This window comes from Geotrypetes seraphini, chromosome 2 (genome assembly GCF_902459505.1).
Source record: "Geotrypetes seraphini chromosome 2, aGeoSer1.1, whole genome shotgun sequence".
Taxonomy (NCBI): domain Eukaryota; kingdom Metazoa; phylum Chordata; class Amphibia; order Gymnophiona; family Dermophiidae; genus Geotrypetes; species Geotrypetes seraphini.
The window spans coordinates 280,863,318-280,876,726 of NC_047085.1; the positions used below are offsets into that span (position 1 = coordinate 280,863,318).

General features: G+C 45.1%; 2 protein-coding genes across 2 annotated transcripts in view; one reads left to right on the plus strand and one right to left on the minus strand.

Moving 5' to 3' along the window:
• UBE2QL1 (ubiquitin conjugating enzyme E2 Q family like 1) overlaps nucleotides 1-13,409 on the minus strand; it is a 149,568-nt gene that overhangs the window by 77,399 nt on the left and 58,760 nt on the right. The gene's annotated exons all lie outside the window — the stretch shown is intronic.
• LOC117355793 (heat shock cognate 71 kDa protein-like) lies at nucleotides 1,333-5,201 on the plus strand. The gene is given in 5 exon segments (XM_033934835.1): nucleotides 1,333-1,884; nucleotides 3,673-4,042; nucleotides 4,045-4,317; nucleotides 4,370-4,486; nucleotides 4,918-5,201. Coding segments are annotated over 5 exon segments (1,596 nt in total).

The following is a 13,409-nucleotide window of genomic DNA, read 5'->3' on the forward strand; positions in this document are numbered from 1 at the left end:
GTGGTGCCTCACACAACGAACTTAATCCGTTCCAGGAGCAAGTTTGTTATGTGAAACGTTCGTTGTGTGAAACGCGTTTTCCCATAAGAATACATGTAAAACAAAATAATTCGTTCTGCAGCCCTGTTGTCCCATAAGAATACCTGTAAAACAAAATAATTCGTTCTGCAGCCCTACATTTCCCTCCCTCCACCTCACCTCACATGCAGAGCCTGCCAGCCTTCTCCCTCACCCAGCCGCACGATCTGCAGGAGGCTAAGAACTTCGGGAACTGGGTCAGTTCCCACTGCAGCTCCATGTGACTCTAGGCAAATCACCTGACCCTCCAGTTGTCCTAGGTCAGTGGTCGGCAAACCGCGGCTCGCGAGCCGCATGTGGCTCTTTAGCCACTTGAGTGCAGCTCTGCACTTGCCTAGGGCCCGAAACTGTCAGAAGGGTCCCAGGGCTGGCGTAAGAGGGGGGAGCATAGATCTAAGGGGCCCTGCGATCCAAACTTCTTTATTAAACACCTAAATTTTCCTTTTCAGAGGGACCCCGACATGGCAGCTGTTCTCATAAACTGCCGGTAGCTGCCCCGAAGCTTTCCCTTTGCGGCGATCTGCCCTATCAGAAACGGGAAGTTGCAGCAGAGGGAAAACTTCGGGGCAGCCGCAGGCAGTTTGTGAGAATGGCTGCCATGTCGGGGTCCCTCTGAAAAGGAAAATTTTGGCTGGAGAGGGCAGTGATCTCTTGCCTTCCCTACTGCTCCTCCCCCGTACTGTCCAGCTTTCCCTCCCCTGCTGGCCAGAACTCCTCATCTTTCCCCCAAGAAATTCAACAGTTTTCCTTCCTCCCTCTTCGGCTGTACCAGCAGGTTAGTTTGTCTGCACAATATTCACTGCTGCTGTGCATCAGCGGGTCTGGCTCCCGGCACGATCTCAAAAAGCTGTGCACGCGCAGCTGCTGGAGTTGATCAATGTTCTCCTCTCCTGCAACTTCCGGTTTCCGGTTGCGTCAGAGGAGAAGATTGAACAACAGAGCATGCGCGCATGTGCTGCTCCCTGAAAGCGTGTGGCTGGCCGAAAAAGAAAGCCGGAAAACTCGGCATCCGAGGTAAGGTGAGGGTGCTGCTGTTCCCGGCTCACATTAGGAAGCGGCGAGAGTAGTTCCGCCCCCCCCCGGGCCCCTCGGGCGACTTCGTTGTGTGAAACAAAGTTCGTTATAGGGAGCAAGACAAAAAGTTCGTTATGCGCAGCGTTCGCTGTGTGAGGCGTCCGTTATGCGAGGCACCACTGTATTTATTTGAATTTAAGTAATATTTTTTTCTTCTGATTTAATTTTAAATTCCTGGAAATGTCTTCAAATAAACAAAAGATGCAGGAAGCTCCTTCTAAGGCAACAGGGAAGACAAAAAGACTGAAAGAAGACTCTCAGTCCTCAAGTGAGGTTCCTTTGCCCATGGATGCTTTGGATTTTATTGAGGTTTTAGAAGAATTAAGGAAAATTAATGTCAATTTAATGGAAGTGAAACAAGAAATTAATCTCATGAATAAAAAATTTGATATATTAAATGATAGAATGGATAAGATGGAAAATAAAATGGAAAAGATTGAAAATATACAACAAGACTACAAAGAAGATCATAATTTGTTAATGGATGTGCACAAAAAATTGATTGACCTGGAAAATAGATCTAGAAGCCAGAATTTAAGAATTATTGGATTAAAAGAAGGAGCTGAAGGGAAAAATATGATCTCTTTCCTTGAAGATATAATACCAAAAATCCTCCCAATAAAGACAAAAGGTCCAATAGAAATTGAAAAGGCACATAGGATTGGAATGAAGAAAAGTCAAAATAAAGAAAAATCAAGAACTGTGATATTCAAAGTACTAAAGTTTCAACAGGTACTGGATATTTTACAAGCTGCAAAGGAGGTTAAAAATCTTTCATACAAGGATTCTAAATTGATTTTTCTTCAAGATTTTGCTAAAGAGACTGTACAAATCATGAAACAATTCTTACAATTAAGGGAACCCTTGAAAGAAATAGGTGCTAAGTATGGTTTATACTACCCTGCATATAAGAGAATTACATATAAAGAAAAATCTTATCAGTTCGAGGATCTTGGAAAACAAAGAATTTTTGTCATCTTTGGAATCACCTATGATTTAAAGTTCAATTGAAAATTTTATTTCCATTTTTTTTTTTTAAGTGGATGAGAAAAGTTTGGATTTAGGGGGACAATATAGAAGAAATATAATTTTTCCATATACTTTAATATAGTAACATAGTAGATGACGGCAGATAAAGACCCGAATGGTCCATCCAGTCTGCCCAACCTGATTTTTTTTTTCTTCTTAGCTATTTATGGGCAAGAATCCAAAGCTTTACCCGGTACTGTGCTTGGGTTCCAACTGCCAAAATCTCTGTTAAGACTTACTCCAGCCCATCTACACCCTCCCAGCCACTGAAGCCCTCCCCAGCCCATCCTCCACCAAACGGCCATACACAGACACAGACCGTGCAAGTCTGCCCAGTACTGGCCTAGTTCAATATTTAATATTATTTTCTGATTCTAAATCTTCTGTGTTCATCCCACACTTTTTTGAACTCAGTCACAGTTTTACTCTCCACCACCTCTCTCGGGAGCACATTCCAGGCATCCACTACCCTCTCCGTAAAGTAGAATTTCCTAACATTGCCCCTGAATCTACCACCCCTCAACCTCAAATTATGTCCTCTGGTTTTTACCATTTTCCTTTCTCTGGAAAAGATTTTGTTCTACGTTAATACCCTTCAAGTATTTGAACGTCTGAATCATATCTCCCCTGTCTCTCCTTTCCTCTAGGGTATACATATTCAGGGCTTCCAGTCTCTCCTCATACGTCTTCTGGCGCAAACCTCCTATCATTTTCGGCGTCCTCCTCTGGACCATCTCAAGTCTTCTTACGTCTTTCGCCAGATACGGTCTCCAAAACTGAACACAATACCCCAAGTGGGGCCTTACCAATGACCTGTACAGGGGCATCAACACCTTCTTCCTTCTACTGACTATGCCTCTCTTTATACAGCCCAGCATCCTTCTGGCAGCAGCCACTGCCTTGTCACATTGTTTTTTCGCCTTTAGATCTTCGGACACTATAAAATGGCTGCTGAAACTGATTTAATAACTGTTTTTGGAATGATTGACTAGTTTAAATTAAATAAAGAAGATTCTACATAAGAATGGTGACAGCAGTATGCAAATAAATACTCACACTTGTCTGACGGGGGAATAGAAGGGAGAGGAGAGGAGAGGAGAGTTAGCCTTACATGGATGTTGTTCTCTGGTCCGCCCATCTCCCTGGCCAGCGGGGGTCCTGGTGATTGAGAATTTTGGTGATAATGATACGTGGACATTTGACACTGACAGCGGATCTCGGCGATATCCTGGGGAGAGAAGGCGTGGGAGCTCTGCTCTGCCCCTCTCCTTGATCGGCGGAGGACCCGGCGCTTGAGGGCTTCAGCGGTGGCGGCGCGAGGCCATCCGCTGTCGTCAGTGGATTGCAGGACACAGAGTCATCTTCGGGGAGAGGAAGCGTGGGAGCTTTGCTCCGCCCCTCTCCATGACCAGCGGAGGACTCGGTAGTTGAGATCTTTTAGCGCTAAAGGCGCTTCGTGAAGTGCCTGCAGGGAAGCCGCAAGAATGACAGTCTTTTTACTCAGAAGAGATATCATCTATGGTTTTAACAAAGATGAAGGTAATTGCAGAAGCATACCTTGGCAAGTCTGTCGCCAATGCTGTTGTCAATGTCACAGATTACTTCAATGATTCTCAGCGTCAGGCTACAAAAGATGCCGACACCATTGTTGGTATTAATGTGCTACGTATAATCAACGAGCCTACAGCTGCTGATATTGTCTATGGCTTAGACAAAAAGATTGGAACTGAAAGGAATGTGCTGTTTTTTGACCTTGGTGGTGGCACATTTGATGTCTCCATTTTAACCATTGAAGATGGAATCTTTGAAGTTAATTTCACTGTAGGTGACACCCAATTGGGTGGGGAAGGCTTTGACAACCGTATCACTTTGTTGCAGAGTTCAAGCGCAAGCACAAGAAGGATTTCACTGAGAATAAGAGAGCGGTTTGTCGTCTCAGCACTGCCTGTGAGTGTGCAAAGTGTACACTTTCATCTAGCACCCAGGCCAGTATTGAAATTGACTCCCTCTATGAAGGCATAGATTTCTACACTTCTATCACAAGAGCCCGTTTTGAAGAGTTGAATGCAGACCTCTTCCGAGGCACCCTTGATCCAGTGGAGAAGGCCCTCCGTGATGCCAAGGGTCCTTGGACCCACCAACCAGAACAGTGTCAAGGACCCTTGGCATCACGTGTGGCATACATGTGGTATTTCTAAGATCCAGAAGCTGCTGCAGGACTTCTTCAATGGCAAGGAACTCAACAAAAATATAAACCCTGATGAAGCTGTAGCATATGGTGCAGCGGTTCAAGCTGCTATCTTAAGAACATAAGAACATAAGCAGTGCCTCCGCCGGGTCAGACCATAGGTCCATCCTGCCCAGCAGTCCGCTCCCGTGGCGGCCCAAACAGGTCACGACCTGTCTGAATCACCAGAAGGGGCCCTCTTGCCACCTTGGTTTCCCATTGAAGTCCTATCTTCCCATCGAAGTCCTAACCCTCCGGTCTTGCACATGCACGACCTGGTCGGGTTTCTATACTTATTTCCTGGATACTTCTCTCAGTATCCCACGATCCCCTTATCCCTCAGGAATTCATCCAATCCCTGTTTGAATCCCTGTACCGTACTCTGCTTGACCACTTCCTCCGGTAGCGCATTCCAAGTGTCCACGACCCTTTGGGTGAAATAAAACTTCCTTGCATTTGTTTTGAACCTATCTCCCTTCAGTTTCTCCGAATGCCCCCTCGTACCTTGTCTGGTGACAAGTCAGAAAATGTACAAGATCTGCTGATGTTGGATGTCACTCCCTTGTCCCTGGGAATTGAAACAGCTGGAGGTGTTACTATGTTACTATGTGTCATGAATGTCTTGATCAAAAGGAATACAACTATTCCAACTAAGCAGACACAGACCTTTACAACATACTCTGACAACCAGCCTGGTGTTCTGATTCAGGTATTTGAAGGGGAAAGAGCAATGAGAAAGGATAACAACTTGTTGATTGATGTTTCATTAGTTATGTTTGGAGTATGTATTTGATTTCTGAATAATTTTGTTTATGTAATGTACCTACAATACAGGAGGAAATTATATCATAAATTTCTTCTTGAGGATAAGTTTTTAAAGACAAATTTGCTGAAATAGGAAAATTTTCAGTGTATTGGATGTTTAGATAGGTGAAATATCTAATTTGGAAAATTTTTAATTGAATATTGTATAAATGAGTAATTTGAAATATTATTTCAATTGGAATTAATGTATTTAATTGTTATATTCCACTTATAGCTTTAAAATTAATTCAATTTCATTAAGGGGAATTTTGAAGAACTTTTTAATTCTTTTGGGCTTTTGGTTTTTAAATACTTAGTAGTATAAATACTAAATTATATAATTCTGTATGGGAATGTTTTTTGATGGGGATTTATATAATAGAATTGAGACATATATAAAGGGGAAAGTAGGAATTTAAATATATGGATAGATCAATTTTTTAATATAGAAGAAACAGTGAAGTGAGTTGCTTGGGGGGGGAAGGGGGCTGGTCTGATCGTTTGTCTTCAAGTTATCGCATTATGAGAAAGGGAGGAATAAGGGAGGGATTAGGGAGGGGATTTTGGGATTTTATTAATGTAATTTTTAAGGAATCAAGGGAGGGGAGGGATATATCTTATAGTATTTTAAGGGAAATGAAATATCTACAGGAAAGTTATGCTTTGCAGAAGATGTTAAAGTTCATATTTGATAGTAATAATTATACTAATGGAGCTAAAAATACTTTCACTTAATGTTAATGGTTTAAACCATCCAATAAAAAGGCTTCAAAAACAAAAGTGTTTTCTTCAACAAAATATAGATATTTGTTATATTCAAGAGACTCATTTATCAACTTTAGAGTCTCTAAAATTAAAAGATAATTGGATAAAATCTCTCAATAGGCATCTCAGATAAAGTATACTCATGGTTTGAAGGTTTCTTAAAATCCAGAACATACAAAGTAAAATCAGACAAAGAAAAATCCAAACCTTGGTCCAACCCCTGCGGCGTTCCACAAGGGTCCCCACTGTCCACTACTCTCTTCAACCTATATACGGCCTCTCTTGGCGTTTACCTGAACAAACAAGGCCTATCCTCTTATAGCTATGCTGATGACATCACCATCCTCATTCCTTTTGACCAATGCTCTTAATGTCAGACACACTACACAGAACTCTAGCTACAGTTACGACTTGGATGGAAGACCACAAACTGAAACTCAACTCAGACAAAACTAAATTCATCCTCCTAGAAAAGTTCGCTGTCCTCCTACAATTCGATCTCTCCGCCGCTTTTGACGTTGTCCACCACAATATCCTGATCTACCAACTCTCTGAGATCGGCATCACCTCCACAGTCCTTGAATGGTTCTCAAAATTCCTCCGTTCCCGATCCTACATTGTCAATAGGAATGGCACCTCATCCCCCCCTGGATACCAATCTGTGGAGTCCCGCAAGGCTCACCTTTATCTCCTTTCCTTTTCAACATTTACATGACCTCTCTAAAACTCCTTCATCTATCCCCCCTTGAAACAATTTACACCTACGCTGATGACATCCTTGTCCTTCTCGAGGCCGACTCGAATCTCACCAATCTCTCAGAGAACATATCTTCTTGTATCTCGAACCTCCAATATTGGGCCCACACCGTCCAAATGAAATTGAATGAAACCAAGACAAAACTCCTTTGGCTCGGCCCAAAATTAGCTCACCTACCCACCTCAATCCCATTGTCCTCTGGCTCCACTCTGCAGCTAGAATTCTCCAGCAAGGTCCTAGGCGTCATCATTGACTCCACATTGTCTTTCAATGACCACCTCAACTCCCTGGTAAAAAAATGCTACTTCAGCCTACACATGTTGAGGAAAGTAAGATCCTGTTTCCACCAAAATCATTTCACTGTTCTTGTCCAATCCATCATCCTCTCCAGACTGGACTACTGCAATTCTATTTTCATAAGCCTAACGAAGAAAAACCTTCGCAAACTCCAACGGATTCAAAATGCCGCGGCCAAGCTTATCTTTGCAAAAAGTAAATTCGATCACGTCTCACCGCTTCTTTCCAAGCTTCACTGGCTCCCGATAACTTCCAGAGTTCACTTCAAATGCATCTGCCTAACTTTCAAGATCCTTTACGGTATCCTTCCTCCATTAATTCCACTCTCCTGGAATTCCTCAAATCTTAATTCCACCAGATCTACCCAAAAACTAAAATTATCCTTCCCCTCACTAAAAGACATCTCCCACCCAGGAAAACTGGGGACCTCCCTCCTCTTCAGATTCATGGAGCTCTGGAACAGCCTTGCCTCCCCTCTTAGGAACCTGAGTGCCCTCGAACCCTTCCGTAAACAGCTGAAAACCTGGCTTTTCTCAAAAACCTAACACTCCCTCCTCTTCTGACATCCCAGCCCGCTAACACTCTCCCCTCACTGACCTTCACCCATCCCTCCCTTGGAGTTCCTTTCTCACTACATTCTTGTAAACCGAGCTCCACAAATGTGGAGATGGCGCGGTATATAAACCCAAGATTTAGTTTAGTTTAGAAAATAACAAAATCCCAACCATAACCAACTTAGAAATCAACTCTATCAACTACCCTTTGCAAACCACCCTAAAACTTCTGGGTATGACTATTGACAAAGGCTGCACCATGCAACCACAAATTAACAAAACAATACAGAAATCTTTCGCAGTTATGAGAAACCTTAGACAAGTCCGAAAATTCTTCGAAAAAACACAATTTCAGCTCCTAGTACAATCTCTAATCCTAAGTATCCTAGACTATTGCAACATCCTCTACCTCCCCTGCCCTGCAATAATGATTAAACAACTACAGACAATTCAGAATACAGCTCTGAGACTCGTCTATTCATTAAAAAAACATGATCACATTACTGAGGCCTTCAACAATTCTCATTGGCTTCCAATCCAGGAAAGAATACAATTTAAATTCTACTGTATACTATTTAAAACTATAAATGGAGACAGCCCAACCTACCTAACCGACCACCTCATCCAAACCACCTCTACCAGGCTCTGTAGAAGGCAGAGAGGAGGCAGAGAAGCAGAGGAGGAGAACAGGGGAGCAAAACAAAGAGAGAAACAGAACCGGAGGTGAACAGAAGGAGCGGAGGAGGCAGGATCGACTGGGGCAGCGGCGAGAGTTAGCTCCGCCCAACCCCGACGTCATCCAGAAGAGCTACCCCTTAAAAGGGGAGGGGCTAACGGCGCTCAGCCGTTCGGCTCTGTAGAAGGCAGAGAGGAGGCAGAGAAGCAGAGGAGAACAGGGGAGCAAAACAAAGAGAGAAACAGAACCGGAGGTGAACAGAAGGAGCGGAGGAGGCAGGATCGACTGGGGCAGCGGCGAGAGTTAGCTCCGCCCACCCCCGACGTCATCCAGAAGAGCTACCCCTTAAAAGGGGAGGGGCTAACGGCGCTCAGCCGTTCGGCTCTGTAGAAGGCAGAGAGGAGGCAGAGAAGCAGAGGAGAACAGGGGAGCAAAACAAAGAGAGAAACAGAACCGGAGGTGAACAGAAGGAGCGGAGGAGGCAGGATCGACTGGGGCAGCGGCGAGAGTTAGCTCCGCCCACCCCCGACGTCATCCAGAAGAGCTACCCCTTAAAAGGGGAGGGGCTAACGGCGCTCAGCCGTTCGGCTCTGTAGAAGGCAGAGAGGAGGCAGAGAAGCAGAGGAGGAGAACAGGGGAGCAAAACAAAGAGAGAAACAGAACCGGAGGTGAACAGAAGTAGCGGAGGAGGCAGGATCGACTGGGGCAGCGGCGAGAGTTAGCTCCGCCCACCCCCGACGTCATCCAGAAGAGCTACCCCTTAAAAGGGGAGGGGCTAACGGCGCTCAGCCATTCGGCTCTGTAGAAGGCAGAGAGAAGGCAGAGAAGCAGAGGAGGAGAACAGGGGAGCAAAACAAAGAGAGAAATAGAACCGGAGGTGAACAGGAGCGGAGGAGGCAGGATCGACTGGGGCAGCGGCGAGAGTTAGCTCCGCCCACCCCCGACATCATCCAGAAGAGCTACCCCTTAAAAGGGGAGGGGCTAACGGCGCTCAGCCGTTCGGCGCGCGGCGAAGGCGAGCAGCAAAGGCGCTCACCTTAGCGAGAGCGCCTTTGCGAAGGGCCTCAAGAAGGGACAAAGTCACCACAAGCAAGGACACCAGGGAAAGCCTGCAAGGTAAGGAATCGGCAGGCACAGAAGGTAAAGGGGAGACAGGCACATAAGGAACACACATAAACAGGTAAGGTAAAGCCAAGACAGCACACACAAGCAAAAGGCAGAGAGAACACCAGCAACAGAGGAAGAGAGAGGACACCAGCAACAGGCAGAGAGAGTGAGAGAGAGGACACAAAGCAGACACAGAAGGCACTACCATACATAACATCAGCAGGTCACACGTAAACTGCTAACTGTTATCTTACAGCAGGAACAACAATGGAAGTAGAGGGAAACCAGAAGATGAGCTTTCCAGTGTTCTGCACAGACTGTCATATGTATGACTACCTCCCCTCGGGGAGACAGTCATATGTATGCGGTCGGTGTCAGGAGCTGAAAAGCTTGAAGAAGGAAGTAAAGCGACTACAGGACAAGATACAGGTGCTAGAAGGACTCTACACTACTGAGGACCCAGTCAGGACAGCTGAAGACTTAATGAACGAGAGACACATTGAGGAGGAAGTCAGGGAACTCGAGAAGCTCATTGAGGAAGCCTACAGGAGGAGGGTGGAAGAGAATGAACTTCAGATGGAAGACGAAGTTACACCAACACCAACACCAACATGGAAGGGAGAAGAAGAAGTAGATGACCTCAAAGAAGACGCCCACAGAGGAGCATCACACGAGGGGGAGAAAATGGCTGGTCGATAACTAGAAGAAGAAACAGCGAAGTACATCGAAGACATAGAAGAAGAAGCAACGAAGTACTCCAAGGACATTGACCTGAGACCGAAGCAAAAATTAAAGAAGGGAAAGTCAGCGATCCTAGTGGGAGACTCGATCCTGAGGCATGTGGACAGCCACGTAGCAGGAGGGAGAGAGGATCGACTGGTGACCTGTCTCCCAGGAGCAAGAACCAAGGACATCGTAGACAAAATTGGAAAGATTCTGGACGGAGCGGAGACGGAAGAGACCACAGTATTGATCCACGTCGGGACGAATGATGTCAGCAGTAGAGACTATAGAAGAAGCACGCTGATTGAACAGTTCAAGATTCTGGGAAGGAAGCTGAAGATGAGGACTCAGAAGATAGCGTTCTCAGAGATCCTACCGGTACCGAGGGCAGATGTGAAAAGACAGGAGGAACTACAATCAATAAATGCGTGGATGAGGAAATGGTGCGAGGAAGAAGGATTCCACTTCGTGAGGAACTGGACAACGTTCTGGGGCAAGAGCAAGCTCTACAGGAGAGATGGACTGCACCTGAGTGCGGCGGGAACTAGACTTCTAGCAAACAACGTCAGGAGAGGAATAGAACAGGCTTTAAACTAAGAAGAAGGGGAAAGCCGACAGTCGACCAAGCGTCGACGATTCGGAAGAAGGTATCCCATGAAGATACTAGAGGGAAAAAAGGCTGGGAAGAAACAATGGTCAAATTACAGGAGTTGACTAACACAGAAGAGGAGGTTAGAAGTATTGTAGCACAAGAGAAGAAACTAAAGACCGAAGCACAGGGAAAGGAAATGAAGACAAGAAAATACCAGGATCTAAATTGCATATATACTAATGCAAGGAGCCTAAGAAACAAAATGGGGGAATTGGAATCCATGGCCAATGCAGAAGACATAGACATCATTGGAGTCTCTGAAACGTGGTGGAATGAAGAAAACAAATGGGATACAGCACTGCCAGGGTACAAGCTCTATCGCCAGGACAGGTCAGGACAGAAAGGAGGTGGAATAGCCCTATACATAAAAGAAAGCATACAATCGACAAAAATGGACAAAGCAGAGACGACCAACAACCTGGAATCGCTATGGGTTAAAATACCTGGAAGGAAAGGGCCTGAAATAAAGATGGGTCTATACTATCGTCCACCCGGGCAAACCAGAGATATAGATGAAGAAATGGAAGACGAGATGAAGCGTGAATGCAAAAGTGGTAACACGGTTATTATGGGAGACTTCAACTGGGATAGACTGGAGTCTTGGAAGCTCAAAATGCGCTAGGGAGACAGAATTCCTAGAGGCTATACAAGATTGCTTCATGGAGCAGCTTGTAAGAGAACTGACGAGAGGAAATGCCACTCTGGATCTGGGTTAAAGGGACCTGCAAAGGAAGTGGAAATAGTAGGACCGTTGGGAAACAGCGATCATAATATGATCAAGTTCAAGGTCGAAGTAGGAATACCGAAAGGAAATAGAATCATAGTGACAACTTTCAACTTCAGGAAAGGAAACTATGAAGCAATGAGGATAATGGTAAGGAAGAAACTTAGCAATACTTCCAAGAAATGGCAAACGGTAGAACATGCCTGGTCTTTTTTCAAGGACACAATGAGCGAGGCGCAAAATCTGTATATCCCCAGATTCAGAAAGGGGTGCAAAAAGAGTCAAACAAAAGACCCGGCATGGATAACTAAAATAGTGAAGGAAGCGATAGGCAATAAGAAATATTCATTCAGGAAATGGAAAAAGGACAAAACTGAGGACAACTGGAAAGAGCACAGGAAGTATCAAAAAGAATGTCACCGTGTGGTTCGAAAAGCCAAAAGAGAGTATGAAGAGAGGCTAGCCAGGGAAGCTCGAAATTTCAAACTTTTCTTTAGATATGTTAGAGGGAAGCAGCCAGCCAGGGAGGAGGTGGGACCGCTGGACGAAGGAGACAGGAAGGGAGTGGTGAAGGAAGAGAAAGAAGTAGTAGAAAGACTTAACATGTTCTTTTCGTCTGTGTTTACAAATGAAGACACATCCAACATACCGGAACCTGAGCAAATCTTCAAGGGAGATCGAGCAGAAAAATTAACATCCATGGAAGTGAGCCTGGAAGACGTACGCAGGCAGCTAGAAAAACTAAAAACTGACAAATCCCCGGGTCCGGACGGAATCCATCCAAGGGTTCTGAAGGAACTAAAGGAGGAGATAGCGGAACTACTGCAGCAAATTTGCAATCTATCCCTGAAAACAGGCGTGATCCCAGAGGACTGGAAGATAGCCAATGTTACGCCCATCTTTAAAAAGGGATCAAGAGGTGACCCGGGCAACTACAGACCGGTGAGTCTGACCTCAGTTCCAGGGAAAATGGTGGAAGCACTTATAAAAGACAACATTGATGAACATTTTGAAAGAAACAAACTTCTGACAACCAGTCAACATGGTTTCAGCAAGGGGAGATCGTGCCTAACTAACTTATTGCACTTCTTCGAAGGAATTAACAAACGGATGGACAGAGGTGACCCCATAGACATCATATATCTAGACTTCCAAAAAGCCTTTGACAAAGTACCCCACGAACGCCTACTTCGGAAACTGAAGAACCATGGGGTGGAAGGAGATGTACATAGATGGATCAGAAACTAGTTAGCGGGTAGGAAACAGAGGGTGGGAGTGAAGGGCCACTACTCGGACTGGAAGAGGGTCACGAGTGGTGTCCCGCAGGGCTCGGTGCTTGGGCCGTTGCTATTTAATATATTCATAAATGATCTAGAAACAGGGACGAAGTGTGAGATAATAAAATTTGCGGACGACACCAAACTATTTAGTGGAGCTCGGACTAAAGAGGACTGCGAAGAATTGCAAAGAGACTTGAACAAACTAGGGGAATGGGCGACGAGATGGCAGATGAAGTTCAACGTTGAGAAATGTAAAGTACTACATGTGGGAAGCAGAAACCCAAGGTGCAGCTATACGATGGGAGGGATATTATTGAAGGAGAGTACCCAAGAAAGGGACTTGGGGGTAATGGTGGACATGACAATGAAGCCGACGGCACAGTGCGCAGTGGCCGCTAAGAAGGCGAATAGAATGCTAAACATAATCAAGAAGGGTATTACAACCAGAACGAAAGAAGTTATCCTGCCGTTGTATCGGGCGATGGTGCGTCCTCATCTGGAGTACTGCATCCAATATTGGTCGCCGTACCTTAAGAAAGATATGGCGTTACTCGGGAGGGTTCAGAGAAGAGCGACACGTCTGATTAAAAGGGATAGAAAACCTTTCATACACTGAGAGATTAGAAAAACTGGGACTCTTTTCCCTGGAGAAGAGGAGACTT